Genomic DNA, 23,492 nt, shown 5'->3' on the forward strand with positions numbered 1-23,492 from the left:
GTGGTGACGACAGCTCTGAAAACACCAGGTCTTGGCTTGCTTCTCTCTGTTCAGGACAGGAACCATTTGTTTAATTTTTACACACTAAGGCAGAACTACCAACTCACTTTTACAACAAGCAACACACAAATTAAGATTAAATTAGAAAGCAACCACAAATTAAAACAGAACCAGGCTCTCACTTTTGAAGGTTGTTGAATTTTAATCTCCTGGGAGTCAGATGCAGAATCTGATTTGGTGCCTCCAGAATTTGGTTTCTCCTTTTTTCTCTTCTGCTTCTTTTTCTTCTTCTTCGCTCCCAAATCCCCTCCAGGACTTCTGCCAGAGATTCAAAGAATGTGCAATGAGAAAAATCAGTACCACTGAGCCTCAAATTTAAAAAAAAGTTAAATATGGAAAACCCAGCATTTTGATATGAAAAATCTAACAGCAGTTTGAATGTAAAGAAAAGGCAGCGGAAAGAAAGGAAGGAAGGGGGGAACTGAGAGCACTGATGAAAAACTTCCTGCAAGTGCTGGCTCATTTGTTTTATACTCTGACACCAGCACAACTAGGCATTTTGACATACTCATGGTCAAATTGTGACACTACACAGAAACCAGTGCTCTTCTCCAGTCTATTACCCAGCACAAACACAAAATGACCAAATTCAACAGTTTGGAGGAACACAAGAAAGTACGGGAACTGAGGAAAGTAACCTCCTTGGAAACTCAGCAACTATTAGTGCCCCAATACTTTTCCCCCTTTATGCTCAACCATCAGACACATTTGTATTTGAGAAAAATCCAGATGAAACTTTCTGTTTTCAGGAAATTTTGTTAAATTTTGTTCCTAACTTAAGCCACAATAAAAGTCTTGCTGAAATCCCAACAGGAGACAACATAAAACTAACCAAGTATTTGTGCTTTAAAATAATAAGCACAATGGGGTCAACTTCAATTAAAAAGCCCCAGCAACAAAGTAAAAATTGCACTTGAGGATTCTGATATATTTTGACTGTTGATAACGTAAGTTATTCTTAAAGGAGATTTTTATTTAACAAATAATCAAGATATAGAATCAAGATTAGATCAGAATTTGTGAAGTGTGGGATGTGTTGGCGACTCTCAGACAGAACAAAAATATAGAGGGTATGAGTTAACATGAAATTGTCTTCAAGAGGCTAATCTCTCAGCAAAACCATATGCACATAATGGAACTGAAGACAGATATCAAGAGTTTGGGGGGCTTGGATGTTTTTCATTGGAAAAAAGTCAATGCAACAAACAGTTGTTTCTTTTAATCCTGGAGGGGGAAAAATCCAGGTATCATACCGACAAACAGAAAGAAAACTCAGAAGAAAATAACTAAAGTTATTATGACGAACATATTTACAAGGGACACATTATTTGCTGCTGCATGCTCACTTTCAAGATTATAATGACCAGTCTTAGCATCTATACCATGTCTGAGCTGTTATTGTCAAGAAAACACCTTCCTCCAGTTGGGAGGCCCAAAGCCTGCAATTAACCAAACAATGCAACTAAGCAAAGACTGATTTTTCTGAGATCATTACTGTACTTTAGAATAGTCTGTGATGAAAGATCGATTTCAAGAAGTCCTTAACATTCAAAGATACATTGAGTTATGCTCCCAGAAAGAAAGTGTTGTAAATGCCACAGCCTCTAGAACAGGACCAAGTTGCTACTCAGTGAACAACAGTAGAGGAGACCAAACACACTGAAGACGTAAGAGAGTTTGAAGCATTGCTAGAAGGCTGCAGAAACAAAAGATGGACTTGTATAAGTGATCAGGGAGAAAATCCCCTGTTGCACAATAAGCATACTGCCAGACCACCTACGTGATCCACGATGAATCACAATTTCATTGAATCACAGCGCTTACGTAGGAAACCACCTTTAAGATCATTGAGCCTAGCATTAACCCAAGTCCACTACTAAACTATATCCCTCAGTGCCACATCTACACATGTTTTCAATACCCCCAAGGATGGTGACTCACCCACTTCCCTGGGGAGCCTTTACCACTACTCAACAACCCCTTTGGCGAAGAGATTTTTCATCACATCCAATCTTAATCTCCCCTGGTGCAAGTTGAGGTCATTTTCTCTTGTCCTGTCATTTGTTACCTGGGAGAAGAGGCTGATCCCCACTCAACTAAAACCTCCTTTCAGGCAGTTGTAGAGAGCAATAAGATCTCCCCTGAATCTCCTTTTCTCCAGGTTAAACCCCAGTTCACTCAGACATTCCTCACAGGAGTTACTCTTCAGCCCCTTCACCAGCTTTGCTGCCCTTCCCTGGACATGCTCCAGCACCAGTTTTGAGGCCAGTGAAGGGCTCAAAACTGAACCCAGGATTCAAGGTGTGGCTTCAGCAGTCCAAGTACAAGGGTACAATCACTGTCCCCATCCGGCTGGCCACTCTGTCTGATACAAGCTAGGATGTCATTGGCTTTCTTGGTCACCTGAGCACAGTGTTGACTCATTTAAAATAATAAAATTTGAATCTATCTATAGACCTGCATACCAACCTGACATTTTGTACAGAATTTAAATGCACAACAGACCCAAAAGCCTGGCAAGCAGTTATAAATACAAAACAGTAAAACCTCATGTGTGTATAAGACCTAGGACTTCACCACCTCTATCTGGCAAAACAGATAAAAATACTAGGGAAAGTGATTCTACCTTTGCTGAGATTCATTTAAGGAAGCATTTTTTACTTCCTGCAACTGTCCACAAGCTTCCATTTCCCTGTAACACCTCACATACATCAAACAAATGATGCTGCTGGGTCCCTGAGCTGGCTCCCAAGGGCCTGTGTGCTGAACATCAGGCTATTCGGAGTTTCAGCCAACACTGTTCTTGAACAGACACTCTCAGCAGGCACTGAGCCCCGCCCTGCACCCATGCAGCTCACTTCTCGTCTTTCAGGAGGATGCCACATCACATACACCACAGGGGAATTCTGCTCACTAGGATTACCTGAGGGTCAATGTTTTATTTAATTTGGTGAAATAATGAACAATTGAACAAAAAAAACCGTTTGGCAGCTATGACGAAAAATCAGCTTTGCCAAGCTTTACTAATGTTACCCCCAGTCAAACTGTACTTTTACCAGGACAATCACAGTTTGTTCTTTGACCAACTCAAGATCATTTTCATATAGAAATGTGTATTCTTCAGATGGGAAAGAAGGAAGACAGAAGTGAATTGCTGTAAAATATATGTGGCATTTAAAACTACACTACTTGGTTTTGGTGTTTCCTGGTATTTTTTAATCTTCCAAAATCCCAGTCCTTGGTTTATGACCTTCAGGTTTAAATCTTTCACACTGTGTTGCAAAATAAATACTGGTATCTTTGTCTGACAGTTTATCCAGGGATTTCTGAGCAGTTATTTATGCACAGTCTCCTGCTTGGGCCAGTTTATTTTTTACTGTTACAGTCCACACAATGTAAAAAGAGGATTTAAATAGAGTTCTACTCATCCTACTATTTAGGCATGCCTGCAACCCAGATATTTGGCAGCAAGGCAGCACACAGAAACTTCTCCTCAGTAAACACGTTTGTCCAACACAAGTTACAACCAGAGATATCAAGCAAATCAGGGCAGAAGCAAAACTGAAACATCTCAGGATTTTGTGTCCTTCTCATGCTCTGCCTTGAAAAGAACTGAAAGGGTCTAAAACTGGGAGTGAGAATGGCTGGGAAGGGAGGAACTTTGTTGCTCTAGTAATTACACTGGAGTTGACAGCACAAAGGATATGTGAAGGTAACAAGATTGAAACCAAAGACTCCTATTAAAAGCTTTGCTCTGACACTCTTGTGTGCTGACTAAGATCTAAATTCTCCTCTGGTCAGATACACCTATATGCTGACATGCTGAATTATATCTCACACTTAGAAGCTGTGAGGAAAGAAGTTTCCCATTTTTATGAAAGTTGATCTTTAAGCATGAAATCTGTTTTTCCAAACTACTCTGCACCTGTAAAGTGACACAACTCTGAGCACAGGTCCCATGTAGTAAGTAGAAAAGCAATACAGAACTCAGGGTGCTGCCACATCAAGCTGGCAGGTCAGGAAACACAACCTTTTCACGCATCAGACCAATACATCTGCCCCAGTCCACAACACATTATACAAAGAAAACCATTCATGGTTAGACTTTGTGAAGATTTTGACTGTATCAGTCTAGTGGAGACATGCTGATACCAGCAGAACTTTAATGACAGGAGGTCTGTGAGGTTCAGCTATGTCTAAGTACAGGCATAATCTAAGGTATTTTTAAATGGACCCACAATGACCATTTTGTTGGTCGGATGAATAAGAAAAAGGTGAGGCCAGCATAGAAGTCACATGCAAATCAAAATTCAGTTGAGGCATAAGTAGGGTCAAAAGACCTTATTCTGCCCCAAAACGACTTAATCTTGTCCAGTAACAGGCTGTGGATAGGACTCCAAGACAGTCATTTAGGCCTACAGTTTTATGATTTTGTCTGCAAGTCACAAATGCAAGCCCATGATCCCACCCACATACCTTTCCACTTATGTACACACATCTGGTGTTTTGCATCGATGTGGGAAAAAAATACTTTTGCTTCTCCCTGCATTTGGTGTTTTGGTTGGTTGAGTTTTTTTAAACTGAAAAATGGGGATGAATACTTACTGCATTTGGGGAGAAGTGCAGCAAAGGTGGAGAAACTTACTTTATGAGGCTCAGAGCAAATCCATGAAAAGCTGAGATGGAAAAATCAGGAGGAGCATGACAATTGCCCTGTACAGGTGGTCAAACTGTTTTGGTTCCCTTCATTTGAGATTATTTCTCACTGACTAATTATCACTATTATTTTAATTTCCTTTTTGAACACTGAATTCTGCTTTAGCAGAAACAGCCTCTTGTAATATCAACATCTGTTTTAAGTTACGTGGAATGGTAATTTTAAGTTACCAATTTCTCAAATTTAAAACCAAACATGTACTTCAGATGTTTATTTTTAAACTGCAAAGGCCTGTGTGGGGTTCTTGCCTTCACAGTACTTCTCTCTCTATGAGTAAGTGAGGTTGCAAAGCTGTGTTTCTGAAGATGTTACACAGATCTTTTTGATCACAAAAATCAGGTCTCATGTATATGGGCAAGATTTCAAAAATTTTTAAAGCAGTATTATTTATACTAGAGCTGTCCTTGTTTCATAAAGAAAATGGAGGTTTAGGTGCAAAGGGCTTTCTCACTGCTGTGAAAAACTACCATTAGTTCAAGACGATACAGAAAGGTCTTGACCAGAAGTGTCTGTGCTCTTCAAATTCCACTTACTAACAAACTGCCATTACAAAGAATCTCTCTGCATGAAGATTTCATTTCTATACATTTCAATGCCTGAGAATGAAAGATGTTTAGAATGGAAACCTAGCAGCAATACCTTAAACCCTAACCCAAGAGATTTCCTCAGATCTGCATGTTTCCTCTGCATCACCCTTCAAGTCCATAATCTGTACTCCGAGACATAAAATTCACCTGCTAAAACAGAGCACTGCTTCCACTACCTTAAAAATACTTGCTTATTTTTTAAATCTAGAAATAGTATTTGTCATGAAGTTGGCCTTTTTTAGCAATAATCATAGGTGTATAGTACTAAAACATTCAAAGCAAATAATTTGTGAGGGCTGGGGGAGTTGTTTAAAGGTCATACCTTTTCCTCATCTGTTTACTAAATGTTTCATGCCCAAGGCCTTCCTGGCAAGGACCACAAGGAGTTATTTAGAATGTGAGAGACCTTATAAGGCTGGGCTTGGCAGGATGGATCCAGGTACAACAAATACATTTTTTCCACATAAGACACTAAGAAAGATATTTTGTAAACCACAGTTTATTACAATACAGAACAAATACAGCATAATGTGTCTAGCAGGAGCAAACTACAGAACAGGAAAACAGCAATGAGTCACACAACATACATAATCCTGCATCTAAAAAACAGGAGCAGAATCAGAGGACAAAGACATTTGCACAGTTGAGAGCTATAAAATGGTTATTTTCTGCTGTACTCATTCAGTGCTTAAACACAAAAAAATCTGCAAACTAAAAAAAAACCAAAAAAACCCAACAAAACAAAAAAAAACCAAACTCAAAAAAACCAAACACCCCCCCCCCCCCAAAAGTCATATATATATAAAAATCGTATTTTCCTGTGGGCAATATTCTAAGGACTTATTTTCAAATGTCAAGAAACATCTGGTTAAAACAGATTAAATACAGATCAGCAGCAATAGAGACCACGCAGAATTTAGCAAGTCAGTTGGCAGAGTCATAGTCTCAAGTAGTTGGACTGCTCATAAATTGCTTAAGTATATAAAACCTAATCTAAAAGCTTGAAGCAAACTTTAAAGTTACCTCAACAATTAATATACAATGACAGGGAGAAAAAACAGGGAATAATTAATTAGGCTCCTGTAACTCTGGGTTAATCTCTTAGATCAAGAGTAGATTTTGCATACTCTGCTGTGAGAGTTTTCCTTTCATTTGCTGGAATTCGTTTGAGTATTTCAGCCTGCAGACAAAGAGTAGCAAACAAGATTTTTCAAAGATTACAGGAAAATAAAGTAATTCAAGAGTCAATGAGACTTCATGCAGCAGATACTAATAATTAAGAAGCTTTTTCTACTGGAATGATCTACCACTAATTTAACTAAACTTCATATTACTTGAAAGTATTCACTTTCTTAATCACAGATGCACAAAACAGCTTTTTTTTTTATTACTCATTAAAATACATCTGGGGTATTCAACAAAAACTAGTTTTGGGTAGAAGACCGTACAGGCTACAGTTGGTGCCCCTTAGAGAGCAGCGAGACCCATGTTGAAGTAGAGCAGCAAGCTGTGATTCAGAACACACCGAAGTGCAATTCTTTGTTCCCTGGCTGCTCCTCACACACTGCACTCGCTGTCACAGCAGCCCAAGCACAGCCACACGCAGAGCTACGCTGCAGAGGGCAGCTACAACCCAGGGACACACACAAACAGGACAGCAAACTGAAGCAGGAATACAATCCAAATGAATTCTGGGCAGTATTACCTGGCTATCAAACAATCCCAACTAGGATGCCAGCTCGGTTCCTATGAAGAACAATAAATAACAACTTTCTGCTCTTAGGACTTTACTTTCACATATTTGGGAATCATCAACTGTGACATATTTACTGAAATAAATGTAACAAAAGCCCCAAGATAACAAAACAGTATTTTGTCCCTTTTAATATCCCAAATTTATATTACTGTACTTATTTCTGATGCAATTATTTTAGTGTGCATGCCATTAACTCAACGACAGAGCAGCAAGCATCAAAGTTTTCCTCCTTCCTGCCTTCTAGACAAGTCAGCCCTCCAAAGTCTCTTAGATTTCTCTTGCCACGTTTAAGATTGTTGTCAACTAAATCCTAGGGACAGGAGATAACAGAATACATCCTCAAACATCAATCACCTAGAGAAAGGCTCTCAAACAGATCAATCACAAATTCACGAGGAAGATATTTGTGTAGCACTGTATAGATTAACCTAGTTCTATTTTTAGGTTACTCCAGCCACTCCTAGCTGCGACAACAAAGCGCCTTCTCTGCAATCACGTTTCTAACCCCTCAAAAAAGAAAAAAAAAAAAAATATTAAATGAAGCCGACTTTTGAAACACATTGTTCCCAGTCTTCTGCCCCAAAAGCCTGCACAGCAAGCCAGAATCTTGGCAGCTCGTGCCCGGACAGAGCCACGCTGCAGCCAGCCCAACAGCGGTCGGGTGGCAGGGGCCGCAGCTATGCTGGCTGCCTCTCCCATCAGCTCCCCAGGCAACTGGAAACACCGCCTGATCCACAGCGTGGGAAGATCTGAGACGCGAGATTAGCGGAGAAGGAACTACAACCAGACAACAGCGTCTGCCCCGGCTACTGCCGTGCTAAAACACGCGCTCTGCTCTGCACAGCGCGTGGATCTGGAGGTACCATCTCTTGGAGGACAATGGGTGACGGTGAGGGGGAGAGGCTGCAGGACAGGCTGCCACAGACGATGTCCGGGCCGGAGCCCGGCCGGGAGGGAGGGAGCGGGCGGTGGGTGTGCATGTGCATGTGGATGAGCGCGGGGCGGCCCGCGGGAGCCGCTCAGCTGGAACCACCCGGAACCACCGGGGGGACACGGGGGCATCTCCCCGCTACAGGGGGCTTCCTGACGGCCAAAATTACCCAGAAATGCCCCCAAGCCCTAAAAGCGCCAACAAGAAGGCAGTATTTACCCTCGTTTATATGGCATAATTTCAAGGCCGCTGTCCGGCGGGGAAGTGCCAGCCCCGCCGCCCCCTCACCTCGGGTCGGGCCCAGCCTCCCGCCTCTCCCCTTACGGGCAGAAGGGCGCCGGGCCGGGCGGCGGGGCCGTCCCACACCCGCACGCTGCGGCGGGAGACAGCCCGGGCCGGGGCCGCTCTGCCGCGGACGGCCCAGCGCAGGCGCCGCGGATGAGCCGAGCCGAGCCGGGCCGGGCCGGGCCAGGCCGGGCCGCGCAGGCCGCCCGCCAGCGGGCAGGAGCGGCCGCCACACCCGCCCCGCCGAGGGACCGCACCGGGCATCAGGGGGGCCCGGCCCGGGCACCTCCAGCCCGGCCTCTGCCGCGGCGGAGGAGACGGAGCTGCCTCCCCGAGCCGTGCCCGCTCCCCATGCGCGCCCCTACCCCTTGGCGTGCTCGGTCTCCTCCTCATTGTCGCCGTCTATGCCGCAGGTGTCCTGGTCATCCAGCTCCAGGCTCTGCTGGCTGGCCGCAGACTCGCTGTCCTCCGCCATCACGGGGGAAGGAGGGAGGGGAGGGGCGGGGGAGCCTGTGAAAGAACCGGGACGCACGGGCAGACGCGGTCCGGAGCAGCTCCCTCTAGCTGCGGTCCTTCCCCGCGCCAAAGCTGGGGGACGAGGAGGCGGCGGCCGCCGGGGCTGCCCGGCCGCTCCCGCCACCCCGCGGGGACCGGGGCGGGGCCGTGCGGGGAGCGCTCCGCGCTCCGTCCCGCCCGGCCCAGCCCAGCCCAGCCCAGCCCGGTGCGCTCGGGCGGTGCCGCTCCTGGGTGCGGCCCCGCACTAGCCCTCTCATGCCGACATCCACGGTACTTCTCTGGCCCTCTACGGCCCCGGGATCCCGTCCGTAGGCGCTGCCCCCGCAGCCGCGGAACACCCGAACACCCGAGCGCAGCCCCGGCGTCTCCGTCCCTTGGGCCGGGCCTGCAGCCAATGGGCCTCGGCAGCATCGATGCGCGTTCTACCTGCTCCCCATGTTTCCTTCTCACGCCATAAACACTCAGCCGCCCAAGTTGTTTTCATAGGTCTGCTTAGAGCTTTAGCAGTGACTTTAGGTTTGCTGCTAGATGTGGACAAAATACCCAGTTGCTTATGGCAACAAATTGGAAGAAAAGAAGAAAGGCAAATAAATTATTTCAGGTGTAGCTCTGCCTTGCTGCTCCCACTACTGTCAGCCAGCAAAGAACAGAGCAATGTCTACAGGACCCACCACACCACCATAAATCTCAGCTTTCTGAATCTTTCTCCATTCTACTTTCCAGGTTCTGTCTCTCCCCAGTTATCCATTACAGAGGCAGTCATGGGTCTGTCATGGCTACACAAAATTAACCCGTGTCTACAATTCAGAGATGCTTTGAGCCACCTCAAATGCATGTATGAGCATAGGTCCGGATGCACAAATAGGCTTTGCCATTGCTCTGTTTAACTTTTTCCTAGCTGACTCCCAGAGGAAACTCCAGAACTTAAAATGAGGTTCTATGAACAAAATTTGCTGCTGCAGAGATTGCTGAGGTAACCCAGGGGCAATCCCAGCACTGTGGCTGGTGGGCACTCACAGCACTTGCTGTTTTTCCCAAAGCCTTTTGTATTTCTACAAGCTCCATGCTAGAAAGCCTGGAATTGAATGGTAATGATTTATACCCAGGAAAATAAATAAAGAGCAACTTGTGTTAAGTATTTGAACTGTTGCGATTTCCAGGGTCATATCAAGCTTTGTGAATGAGATCCAGAATTTCTGAGTGCTTGGTTTGGCAGTGCTGCCAAACACCACATTACAACATAAGAATAGGGTACATCAGTCGTAATTATCTTTGCACTCTTGAAAGCAGTTTAATGTGAGGAACCTGTTGCTACCACCCTATTTGATTTAAGGTTTGACCTGGATTAGTTTTTTCCATTTTTGATTTGAGATGACATCATATTTTGCTCTGTTGTGTATTGCAGGTGACATGTCAAGTAAAAGATCTCACTGGCCAAGCAGAAGAAAGATAAATGTCCTTCCAGCTGTCAAACTCAGTGTACTGACCACCAGCCTGGGGATGCCCTTTGTCCCACTGCACTTGGTCCTTTACAGCTTATGAGTTGCCACAGGAACTTGTGATTCAAATGCATGAAATGGAGTCTGTAGTTTAGACTTGGCCAAGTATGACTTCCCAGTGTCAAGCCTGTCACTGTAGTTTAGAGGGAGAATGTTTCTATCATGTCACTACACTTTGAAATGACCTTTAGGAGTAAACCTTCATTCAGTTATAATGCATAGGAGAGAAAGGAAATCTCAAAACAAAGGCACAATACCCAATAGTTTTCAATTACAAAAAGCAATTGTGAAGTTGTCCCATAGGCTGGAGAGAAGTTAATCCAGTGACTATGAATGATTTTTTTTTCCCTTTATAATAATGTGTAAGAGAAAATGAAGAGCAGTATGTCAATGACTAAATGGCTGTATTGAATCACTGTGTTCGAGAAGCTGTAGATTTCACTGTTTTCTTTCCTTTACAATTTTCCTCACTTCATTGAGACAAATGGACTACAGGAAGCCTGGATCCTGACTCTTCTTGCATTTCATATTGTCAATTAAAGAGGCAATAAGAATTTCTCCCAGCAAGTTACCCTGCTAGGCATTCTTCCTGAAAGGGGGACTATAGCTGCAGAGTGGTTGCTGTTCTGTACTTCATAGCATGTGTGAAGAATTACTTTAAGCATAGTGCAGCTGATATCCTGAGATTATTATCCAGGTTTGACCATTACAAGGTCAAATGACAGCACTGGATTGTGCTTTGCATTTTATGAAAATTCAACTTTTTTTTATACCACAAGTAGATAAGTTCACCAGAAGTGAAAGTTAAGCACCTGTCCTGCACTGTGGATTTCTGAGGTAGCTTTACTTTTCTGAAATTATGAGACATATTCCCAGAGCTTTAAATTCATGCTGCAGATGCTGCTCAGCAGTTAGGTGCTTGATAGGTGCTGGCTATCACATGTGTAGTTGTCTTCCAAAAATAGAGCAGCAAGGTGAAAAAATGTATCTTTGAATTTCAGGATCCCAGATACTCAGCCACAGAGAGTTATTGGAGTTTGTAACATTAGGACAGCAAGCAGCAAACATGGCACCTGCTGTGCCCAAAAAGACTCCCTGTGGGCTTCTGTACTTCCAAGATCTCTGTTCTTGCATGTGAGTATATCCAGGGACCCCCCAAAATGCTGCATGTCAGTACTGCAGACACAACCCACAGACTCTCACCAGTCTAAGCAGACCATCAAATAACATCAGAAATGCTTAAACTTAACCAGGTAAAGAGCTCGTGTTTGTGACAGTGCAAACTTACTGTTTTTAATTGATAAAAAAGACCTCTTCCTAGATCTATATGGAAGATAAAAGCAAGAGCTTTTTATTTTGTGAAGATTGAAAAGAAGAAAGTACAGTCATTTTGCACAAAAGCTAAAAAAATATTAACAAAGGAAAATGGACTTCTTTGCAGGAGATACACTTCACTTAATACTAAATGGCATATCATGAAATCAATTAAAATACTTCCAGCATGTAATGAATTATTCATTGGTTGGTTATTTTCATAGGTCTGCTTAGAGTTTTAGTAGTGACTTTAGGTTTGCTGCTAGATGTGGACAAAATACCCAGTTGCTTATGGCAACAAATTGGAAGAAAGGAAGAAAGGCAAATAAATTACTTCAGGTGTAGCTCTGCCTTGCTGCTCCCACTACTGTCAGCCAGCAAAGAACAGAGCAATGTCTATAGGACCCACCACACCACCATAAATCTCAGCTTTCTGAATCTTTCTCCATTCTACTTTCCAGGTTCTGTCTCTCCCCAGTTATCCATTACAGAGGCAGTCATGGGTCTGTCATGGCTACACAAAATTAACCCGTGTCTACAATTCAGAGATGCTTTGAGCCACCTCAAATGCATGTATGAGCATAGGTCCGGATGCACAAATAGGCTTTGCCATTGCTCTGTTTAACTTTTTCCTAGCTGACTCCCAGAAGAAGTGCCAGGACTCAAAATGAAACCCTACAAGCAGTCAAATACTTTGGTCATCTTGGTGGCCAACATGAGTTCACAAGAACCCCAGATTATTGAGGGAGGAGCCATCTAAGTTTAGGAGTAAGAAATTTTGGGGATTGGGAAGCCTAAATTCCCAGGACTGTACAGGGACTGGATGAACCATCAGGTGAGACTGTGCAGTACGTGGGCAGGGTTGTACAATGCTTCTCCTTGCTCTTCTGTCACTGAATAAAGCCAGCCAGGCACAGATATTATTTCCCTCAAGCAGCCAGGCATAACCCAGTCTTGTTTACCTACCTAGCAACACATATTAATTACATCCCAGTGAGCTGGTGATATAATCCAGCATTCAGCCTATTGGCATCATCTGATTAGTCTATGTGTTTTGAGTATTAAACACTGCAGAAGAAAAGTATCTAAAATTTTCATGCATTCATAGGACTGCTCCCACCTTTACACAACACATTGAAACATTAATGGCATTTATAATATATAATAATATATGTAATATATAATGTTTTTGGATTGCAAGTAACAACTTGATGTAAACATTTTTTAATCTTGCAAATTGGAAGCAAAATAGATCCAATTTGAAAATTAGCTACTATTTTAGTGTTTCCCCTATTTTCCTAATTAACATAAAAAAAGTTATTGAGCAAACAAATATATCTGGACTTTGGTTCATTCAAGCATCTATTAGTACTACCCTCACATTGTCTTTTTTCTAATTGGTTGCTCTTTATGGTGAAAATGGACATACTGTCTTCATCAATTCTGAGTGAGAGGCAAGGGTAAAAGAGTAAGATTGAAAAGAAACAGAACAGATGCACCAGAACACTTCTGCATAGTTATGGCAGTTAACAGAAGTAGAAATGGTTAGGGAAGGAAATGAGCTTGTGATCCTACATGTTGCACGTGTATCAATGTGAGATCACAACTCTGTTCTTTATGATTTGCCTCACCCACTCTATCTCTTTTTAGACCCCCCTGCATACTTGGAGCTTGGGGAGCTGCAGCCTCACCTGTTCCTACAGCCCACTTGCTGATGGCCTGTATTGGCTGCAGTGGTCAAACTGGAGGCAAGCACTCTCAAAGCATCCCATTCTTACTGCTGCACTCTCATTCAACTTTTTTTTATTCCATTTTCAAATGCAGCTCATACCTTCCCTCTTCTCTTTAACAGCTTACCTTTGCACAGAAACATCTATTTCTCCATGCTGGTGCCTTGGCAAGGGCTGTGGGCTGTACAGCACTGAAGAGGGTTAGGCATTTACATGCATAGTGAAAATGTATCAGAGCATTAAAAAATGTGTATGATAAATAAAAACCTTTGTGCTTAAAGGTATACATGATAAGGATAGAAAGACTTTCATCCTGTTGTTATTGCTAGTAGAGATTTCAGTTTTCCAAAGCATCTGTTTTTGATGACTGTTGGAAGCAGGATACAAGACTTATATCAAACACAGGTTCAAACTGGTTCCAGCTCTGCTCAGTTCCTAGGGCCTCTAGCCCCAAAAGGTAAAAAAATACTTAATAATCAGAGCAAAAAATTAAATAATTATTACAAATATAAACATATTTTTCATTTTTATGTGTATTTTTATTCTGAGACCCTTCTCAAATTATGTATATGAGTGGGAATTAGTGGTGACAGATTTTTTTGATAAAGACAGTGTTGACACAGGCACTGCAGGACCTCTAAACTGATACTCAGCAATTACTTCTGCCCATCCAATCTCCAAATCAATCCAATTTACTCCGTCAGCTCTGCAATCAGTTCTCCCACTAACCTTTTACACTTCCTCATATCAATGTGCCTGCTGCTTCCTTCTCTTTGCAGGAAGGCTGCAGGTGCAGCCAAGATGCTTTATTTCCCTCATTTTGGATGAACTGAGCGATAGATGTATGAATTATTCTTCATCTCTTGACCATTTCAGTAGTTTTTCCAAAATGAAAATTTTTAGAGTTTTCTTTTTGTCTGTTTCAGATAGTTCTTTACCCAAAACCAAAAAATAACTCCTATGACAGATGTGCCTTCTGGGTGGTTAGAAACAACAGCATGGTTCAGAATGCACACTTATGGCATGGAGAATTACACTGAATTAAGAAGTGTCTCATAGATGTAGTGTCTTCCCTATGAAGACAATGGAAAATCAGACTCTTATATCTCTTCAATTTCTATGCAGTTTTTTTTTAGATTTTACAGTAAGATTTTACCCTTCAGAATTTTACACCTTTGCACACAAGAAAAGACTCTGTCAAGTGTGCAACAACTGCAGAGTAACTTACTTAAAATATAGATACTAGACAGGCTTTTTAATTTTTTTTTAGATACTTAGACAAAATTTATACATCAGGTCTAGGCCAGAAAGCAAGTATGAATAAATCTCATGGAAGCTGGAGGTACAGCAGAAACTCAGCATCAAGCATAGTTTTGACCCTGCAATGTCAGACCACAAGGACAATTAAGTTAATTAATACAAGCCTTTATGGGCTCTCATGCTGGTTCTTCCAGTCAGTCTGGGTGAGCGACCTTTACTTGGCCATTGCTTGATGTTGAAATGCTGAAACTAGTTTTTAAGGCAGCTTTTATATTAAGTGCGCTTATATACATACATGTGAATGTGTATCCATGCATGTGTGCATGCACACACACACACACACACACACACACACACACACACACACACACGCTTATGTAAGTATACTTTCAAGGATTTCAAGGAAAGAAAGACCAATCCAGCTGTCAAGACAAATACATTTCTCATTGGGAGAACCTGGCTATCATGTTTTGCTTCTTTCATTTTTATTGTGTTATTTAATACAGGATTGCATGGTGTTAAATTCCAGTTAGAGCAAATGGCATAGCTACAAAGAAAAATTGTCCTCGCCAACACCTAAAAGTAGCTTTCCTGAAGAGTCTAATCATAGGGTGTCACATTGTATGTCCCCTTGATGTGTGGCCTCACAGCATGGCAAAAAACTGAAAGCAGAATCAGGGAGTTTGGTTTATAGAAGGGGCATTCCCTGAAGAGAAAGGAGAGAGAAGTGAAGGCCCACAGCTTCTTTCATCTCCAAGCTCTTTAAACTTCATACAACTACTAAATCACCAAAACCCTTTAAAACACCGTGCTTGTAACAGGACCCACTTTAAATAAGTTCTCTCAGTTTTAATGCCCTACCTCTCTTGCAGCAGGACCAGCCATTCCTTTGAAAGTGGGATTTCTCATCTCAGCATTATTTTAAGCACTATTTCCTCCCTTTATAATATAAAAGTGTCAGGAGCATTCCTCAGTTGGGTTTATTGAGGAGTCTGTCCTTCTAGTCATGTGAACACAAAATCCTTCTTTACAGAATTAAAGAAATAACCTGTAAACAAGTATTTAATTTGTACCTCCCTGTTGTCATTACATTTTCTTTCCCCATGGCTGTAAGTTTCTAAGGCAGAATAGCTATTTAATGATCAAACAAACTAACTGGCACTGTTCATCCCTAGAAGAAAAGCACATCAATAAAACAAGAAATGTGTCAGCTAAGTGGTAATAGATCAGGTGCCACAGTTTGCAAAGTAATTACCTGTAGATACCAGAGGATTACAACTGAAAAGAACTAGATACCCTTTCTGTTATTGCTGACAAACAGAAGACCTAGTCTCAATTTAACAGTTGGAATTACATGAGTAAATGTAATAAAAAATGCTCCTCTATTCTGAAAATTGCACCTGAAGCTCCAATTCCAATTGTTTTGCAGCATGGAAATAAAAATAGCAGATATGATGAAAATATATTGTATGTACGTATCTATCCTGGCATATGATAGAGCATAATATTATATATATTATAAATCATGTGTGAGTGTATATATACACACACACACACACACACACACATATAATAATAATAGTAGTAAGGTTAGCATTATGAGTAAGGCTAGTGTTGAACCTGCCAGTTTATTTGTCTGTAAGCAGAGGAACAGGAAAAGAATAATTGAATTGCTCCTATTTTTCTCAACTTTGGAAACAGTTAGTAGTTAAATTTGTTTTTATTTTATTTTGATCTAAACGCAAGGTGCTATTCACAAGGCAGAATGCAGTACCATCAGTGATGATGCTTTTTGATTTGAATGGAGATGTCACAAGCTGAATATCTGCCCAGCAAAGAGGCTGGGCAAGGTCCCTCAGCTGACAGGGATCAGCTGTCTGCTGGCGTTACTGAAGTTGTTAACTGTGCTTATATTGAAATGATAAACTGCTTCACACACAGCACATCTGGAGAAGCAATTCACCACCAGGTGGCAGATACCACAACTTGAATTTCAAATGCTGGAGAGACCAAACGGCAGCACTGATTCAGAAAAAACTATCTGTTGCAGATGTATTTTAGAAAAGTAAACAGATACTCTTCTCCTTGGACCAAGTACAAGGATGTACTGCATGGACCCTACCACGCTCCAAGTTACAGACTATTGATTACTGTGTTACAGTTGATTACTGTGTTATAATAAATTTTAATTCCCAGATGAATTCTTAAGAAAAAAAGCCTTTTCGGTTCACTACTGACCTTCCTAGAGTAAGAGTTAATATCTCATCCAACACTTGCTCATTTATACCTGTACTGTTCAACAGACTAAACCCTACATAGGACATTTGATTTCTTACCCATTTTAAATGTATTGGTTCAGAATAGTGAGATAAAATTGGTCCCTGAGAGCATTCATGGATAGTATGATAGGCAGGAAATGAAAATTTTGACAAGGTATTTCAAGAGTGCTTAATTCACTCTGCTGAAGCCATTCAGTCCTCCCTGTAACAAAGAAAAGCATTATGAGCAATTTCCAAATTATGGGCATTCCTCTGTAATCTGTTTGTCTCAGATCAGTACAAGTTTGTATAATTTGTTTTGTTAGATTGCAAGTTCTCCAAGGCAGTAACCAGTTTTTGTCGCTGTATCTGCAGTGGGTTTAGCATGCTGGTACCCTGACAAAGCACTTAATCAAATAATAGATCATTTTCACAATAAGTCAAGGTGCTTCACAGATAGTTTAGTAAGCTTTGAGAAGCAAGTATTTGAGAAAGAATGAAGTGGGAGCTGGGAGACAACCATGTAGTGAATGGACTCTTAATGAGTGTATTAACTCTCAACACTGCTAACATTTCAGAGAGCCTGTGATATAAATGAAGTTGAACGTTGAAGATTTGTTTCCAGTATTTTTTTAAGATAAACATATTTTCATTATTTTTGTAAGCTTTGTCCTTAAAAACTTGAGATTTTTTCCCCTACTAATAAGAAAATAATCATAAAATAAGAAAACAATTGCTTTTCTAGGTTATCTTCTACATGGACTTGGAACTGCTGATGCCAAGACCTATCCAAGTTATACTTTGTTCTCTGTGTTTTATAAGTTTTATTGATTCTTGCTTCACTGTGCAACTGCAATATACAGGCAAGAAATTTTTTTTTGCATTTTACTGATAGGTTTTTGAAAATTAAAACATGGAACTTATCACTGGACTTTTAGCTTAGGCACAGCATAATCTAATCTTAACCTGTTACCTGATCTGTGTTAATTCTGTTCCAGTTTCATTTAGCATATGTGGATGTAGAGAAATACATTTAATAAACAATATATTTTACAAAATTAACCTATCACACCAGTTAAGAAATGCTGTTTTCAAGATTTGAAACATACCTGCATTGTGTTTGTTCAAGTAAAGTTGCTGTATTAGGACCACATATCATCAAATGAATTGTTTTGAACATAAAACCAACACAATTAAAGAAACAAAACACTGCAATTTAATAGCAACAATCTCACTTTACAAGATAGCAATGATGGAAACTTTGCAAAGGAATGTGAAAAAAGAATGTAATAAAAAATGACAGATTTAAGACAACAGAAAACTTGAAATTAAATAGCACAATAATTCTAGTATGTGGAAATTTTATTCAGAATGTTTACTTATGCAGCATTCTGATTAATAAGTGACACTGTATTACCGGCACTTACTGACATCTGATAAATACTATGCCCTTAAAGTAGTATTTTTCTGTTCAGTGACCTTGCACAAACTGACAATAAGTAACCCAGAGCCCAAAACCAGTTCACAAGTGGTCAGTACAAAATTTCTAAACAGAACAGGAAAGGACCTGGCACATACACAATGAGTAAAATGTAATTTAGTGCGAAATGTGGTGATTTCAATATTCAATGCACTCCACAATATTTTAGATTCCTTTTACAACATATACCACTTTCAAACATGAACCAAACAAAAGGTGATCTGGCTTTGTGCATGGAAAGGAGCATTGACCTGGGAACTAGGAAATCGGGATTCAACTCCTGTCTAGAAATCAGGTTCCCAGGTAAGACATACAGTAAGATGGAAATTACAAGACTCGCTTACTATGAAATCCTTGAAATTTACTGAAAATAAAGCAATGAATATGAGTTAGGGCTTATTATTACAAATTAAATAGGAACTATATAGCACTTAAATCCCTTTGGAGATTACTTATTAACTTTAGTAAGCACAACTGCTGCTGTTCTGCATAAAAGTGAATGAAACATGATAAACTGAATGTATACAAAGGATTTCACAAAAGTGGAAGTCACATTCTTCCTCTTTGAACCCAATTCATGAAAAAGTGAGAAGAGTGCAGTAAGTTTGAGTACCCACAGAAATTTCAGAAAGGAAACTGTCCCATGTGAAGTGTGACTCCACAGGGAATTTTGGTGATACCAGGATTTAATTTCCAATGTCTTCAATGATACTTAAGCAAATAATTATGTATTTATCAAGATAAAGAAGATGCTTTTTTGAAAAGGGGTCTAAATTTCAGTATTGACTTAAGCTCAGGAGAACGCCAAAAGAAAGTCACACGAGCATAAATATGCACGGAAAAAATGAAACCCAAGTATTTTTCTTTTAAAATGACATTATGTGATAACCACTAACAGAGGAAAAAAATCCACAAAGATACTTTTTGCAGTTTATTTTCAATTATAATTTTTGGATAACCAAGCAGCTCTGTACGGAAAAAGCACAGAAGAGTAATTCTGGCACTTTTGGATAGTACATTTGTTTTTTCCCCAATTTTTTCTAGACACATTCAGTCCACTTGCTCGGTCGATAGTCCATTTTATATGAGCATGATTAGCTCATGTGATAGAGGAAACTAACAATATATACAGTCAATGAAACTATCTTCTTGGCTACTCTGGGCCCTTTAAAATGTCTTCTAAGTCTATCCTGGCTAAACAGAATCCACAATATACATGATAGCTACAGAATACACTGTATTGAAATGAGAAATGCTCAGCACAAAATGGGACTCTTGGCATGCAGCTTAAAATAAAAGGTAGAAGTTCAGAAGTTTATAAAATCTCAAATGGGGTCAATTAAAAGGACTTAGCAAAAGAAGGGACTGTTCATTGTTACTGTAAAAAAGGCACTTTGAGAAAATGGTACCAGAATTGGAGGAATCTTAATCGACACAAAGTTCAGTTTGGTTTCATAAAAAGGCTTCAATGCTAAGGGATGCTACTCAAGTTTCCTGCAGTTGTACATTAAAATAAATTGCTGAGTAGTTTATAATAAAGGACATAAAATGTTTACAACCAACTTGTAAAATTAAGAAAAGCATAGTATAAGCAAAATATTACTAAAAGCAGCAATGCATAGCCTTTCATTGAGATAATGCACAATTTTGGACACCATGTGTCAAACTCCTGTTTTTAAGATACTTTCAGTAGCATTATCAACATAAAATTGGCCTACAAAACAAAAGCTATACCAGCTCCCATTCATAAGGAGATTGAGGTCATAAACCAGCCAAAACAATTTGTCAGTATTTTCAACATCCTGGATGACCAATATCAAGTATATGGAATAACAATCACACTCTTTGTTCAGCCATCTCACTGGAGGCAGCTGTTAAATCAGAGGAATGATTTTAATTATTTTCTAACATTTACACAGTAATGCATTTAAGTTCTTTCAAATGTTGCTCACCACAGTTTGTTTTTCTCTTTTCTCTCCACAACATAAAAAAAAGAAGAAAAAAAGAAAAAAAATATCAAGCACTTCCACAGAAAGGATATTTGGCAATTTTATACTCCACTGAAGGGTGGATTTTCACAATAGCTCACTTTAGATTGAAAGTCATTAGTGGTCTTTCCTCTCGTTTCTGCCAAGGGCTCTTCTTATCTTCACCTTGGTCATCTTCCTCATCCTCCTCATCTTCATCATCATCTTGAACGGATGTTCCATGTTCAGGACTAGTTAATGGCTCTGGTTTGGTATCCACAGTTCTGGTTTCCTCCTGCAGGCTGGGCAGTTGCACACCACTTCTCTTACTGGTGCCTTCTAGGAGGCATCGGAGAGCATTGTCCTCGGGGCTACAAACTGCTGTTCCACACTCGCTGCCACTTTGGTCCATATCATCCAAGTACACGAGCTGTGTGTAGGCTGTGCTATCTGAAACCTTCCGCTCTCTCTGCTGGTGCTCCTGCACTGGGGGGTGATTCTGTGGCGCAGACAGATGATCTCCTCTTCCCTTTCGGGCAGATTTCGGTTCATTCATGTCAACACCAGAGTCCAAACTGGCATCATTACTCCCGTTCCTACCAGCTCTTTGGAGATCAATGTATGAATGTCTAACGTGAGCATTTGAACGCCCATCTAGAGAAACAAACCATGCTCGAGGATGAGGCAACGGCTTGCCACCTCCTAATTCCATCAAAGCCTTTTCTGTAAGAAGCTGCACTTCACTATTCATCTGAGCCAGGGATGCATCGTTAAGAGAGGCAGGAATGGAAATAGATTCAGACATGGAAGCATTTTGCTGACTCCACTCAGCTGCACCTGCATCTTGTAAATGTTGCTGAGATATTGCTTGGGATGCCAACTGCTGGGGCTGCAGCTGCTGGGCAGAGTGTGGGAAAAGCCGTGTGTGAGGGTTAGGAAGCTCAGCCTGAAGTCTTTCTAGATCAATCTGCTGGTCAGCTGGGACAACCAGGGGCTGGCTAACAAAAGGGTGCTCTCCGGGCAGCTTCATGTAGTGACCTGGGATGACCAGTGCAGGCAAAACCTTTCTGTAAACACTGTCATTGACTTGGTCAACAGAATTGCAGCAGATTAGCTGACCTGGTCGAGGGAAAGATGTAGGTCTTTCAAGGTGATCAACTGAACGAGACATCATACAATCAGTTGGTCTGCAGTCTAGCAGCTCTTTTTCAGGGGCTGAAGGTGTGGGGTATATTTGTTCCTGAATATTGTATTTACTTCCAGTAGCTATATGGTTCATAGATACTTGAATTTCTCTCTCTTGCTTTTCAAATAAAGGCTGAGACAGCATAGCATTGTAACTTCTCCTATACTCATCTTTGATAGGGGACTCGTAGCCTTCAGCTGTTTCTGTAGATTTTCTTGTCTTTAGAGGAAAACTATCTGCTGACTTGTGGTAGTCTTTTCTTAGAGACCCACTGGGAGTCAGGTCATCCAAGGAAATTCTGCTCTTGTCTTTCTCCTTGTCAGAGAGCAGTTCCTCTCGGGAGCTAAACTCCTGGGAAGTACTGAAGGAGTGTTTGAGCATAGGTGTATGCATATCTGCTTCTCCAGTAGGTGATACCATCTCCATGTGGACAGCACTGATTAATTCCTTTGCCCCTGAGTTTTCAGCGTGTCCATTGCTAGCAACAGACAATCCACCTGGAAATTCTGACTCACGACGTGAAAATATTAAATTTATATGGGACATTGAGGTTGCTTGATCCTTCTTAGAAGTGTCCAGTGCTGTTGAAAGTTGCAGTTTCTTATGATGTTGACGTGGTCTTAGACATTTTCTTCTATAAAAGCCAGTAACAAAAGAAGTTATTATGACTGTTGTGCACAGAAACAAGAGAAACAAGTGTGTCTTAAAAGACTTTTAAGCAGTGATTAGTATTAGGGGAATTGAACTTTTATTACATAATCTAAAAATTAAAAGCTTATCCCAGCAGCAAAGATAAAATTAAAGAATAACTAATGTCATTTGGGAAATATCGCAAGTACCAATTACACACTGGAGTAAATGTCTAGAGAAGGCAAATATAAAATCACTCATTAGTAGGCATTTGCTGATAATTTAATGTTCGTTTTAATACAATGCCAATAGAAAGATCATTTGCCAATGCAGAACAGGTACAGAGATCTTGAACCTATGCCCATGTTTGATAGGAAGTTAGTTACATGGAGAGCACAGGTATAGATGTGTGTGATTCACTCAACTACCATCCTCCCAAAGGCAGGGTTTATATGCTGCATAGGAACACAAGAAATTTGATCACACTGTCTCTATTTCAAGTGTTTGCTTGTCTTTTTTTGCCTCCCCAAAGAAAAATGTTTCAATACAAAAGTTTTTAATCTCATAGACACAAGAAAGCTTGTATTTTCAACCAGGATGGTGAATCTTACCTGCAATAATATAAAAGCAGACACAGCAAGACAAGAAGTATGAGAGCCATCCCTCCTAAAATTGCCAGAAGAAACATTGTGTGATAGCTGGTAATGTCGTGTGTTACGACGGGACCTGGAAGGCCAGAAAAGAGCATTTAGACCTGTAATAATCTGCAAATAGGAAGAGAAACAACAGTCAAACAAGGAGAGGGACACCTTCCCTTATTATAAGGGTGCTAAGCAACACTGCTGCTCATAGCCCTGGTGCCTACTGAACAGACCGTCTCTGGAGAAGGGAGCAAGTTGTGGAGAAAGCATGTGCTGGTTTTCGTGACTGCAAGTCCAACTAGCTCATTCTGTGGAAAAGTGGTTAGTTTCAATGGGAGCATGCATCAGTGAATTCTGCTTTCCAGGTCCTAATGCTAACACCGTGTGCCAAAGCTCTCACCACTGAAGAAAATCCATCCCAGCATCTCCCAGCACTGTAATGCACGAAACAACACTGTGGGAAAAACTGCTCTTTAACATCTGTAGCTCTTCACAGCAAACAGTACAGCCACTGCAGTACAGGATTTGCTGGAAGATGTGTTTGTGCTCTGAAGTCTAGATCAACCCAAGCCAAGCAGATCTTCAGTAGCTTTAATTAACAGGCCACTAGTGAAACAGTGTTGTAATTCCAGGTTTAAATAACACATATTCTAACATATTCATAATGTTCTAACA

At 40.9% G+C, this 23,492-nt stretch overlaps 2 protein-coding genes across 3 annotated transcripts in view; both read right to left on the reverse strand.

Annotated features, from left to right (window-relative positions):
- NMT2 (N-myristoyltransferase 2) overlaps positions 1-8,910 on the reverse strand; it is a 36,266-nt gene extending 27,356 nt beyond the window's left edge. Inside the window, exons 1-2 of the mRNA XM_005518774.3 lie at positions 8,702-8,910; positions 183-318 (exon numbers count right to left, since the gene is read on the reverse strand). Of these exons, the coding sequence (XP_005518831.1) occupies positions 183-318; positions 8,702-8,811 (246 nt within the window). The 5' untranslated portion in view covers positions 8,812-8,910. The remainder of the gene's footprint in view (positions 1-182; positions 319-8,701) is intronic.
- Positions 8,911-18,173: 9,263 nt separating this feature from the next.
- The window catches only part of FAM171A1 (family with sequence similarity 171 member A1), an 87,139-nt gene continuing 81,820 nt past the window's right edge, over positions 18,174-23,492 (reverse strand). For both annotated transcript variants that reach the window (XM_005518773.3, XM_088063352.1), the window contains 2 exons: positions 22,788-22,902; positions 18,174-22,180 (listed from right to left, as the gene is read on the reverse strand). In XM_005518773.3, coding sequence (XP_005518830.2) covers positions 20,479-22,180; positions 22,788-22,902 — 1,817 coding nt within the window. In that variant the 3' untranslated portion in view covers positions 18,174-20,478. The remainder of the gene's footprint in view (positions 22,181-22,787; positions 22,903-23,492) is intronic.

The sequence above is a fragment of the Pseudopodoces humilis genome, chromosome 1, assembly GCF_049639895.1.
Source record: "Pseudopodoces humilis isolate 2021_Gansu_Grassland_sample_001 chromosome 1, ASM4963989v1, whole genome shotgun sequence".
Taxonomy (NCBI): domain Eukaryota; kingdom Metazoa; phylum Chordata; class Aves; order Passeriformes; family Paridae; genus Pseudopodoces; species Pseudopodoces humilis.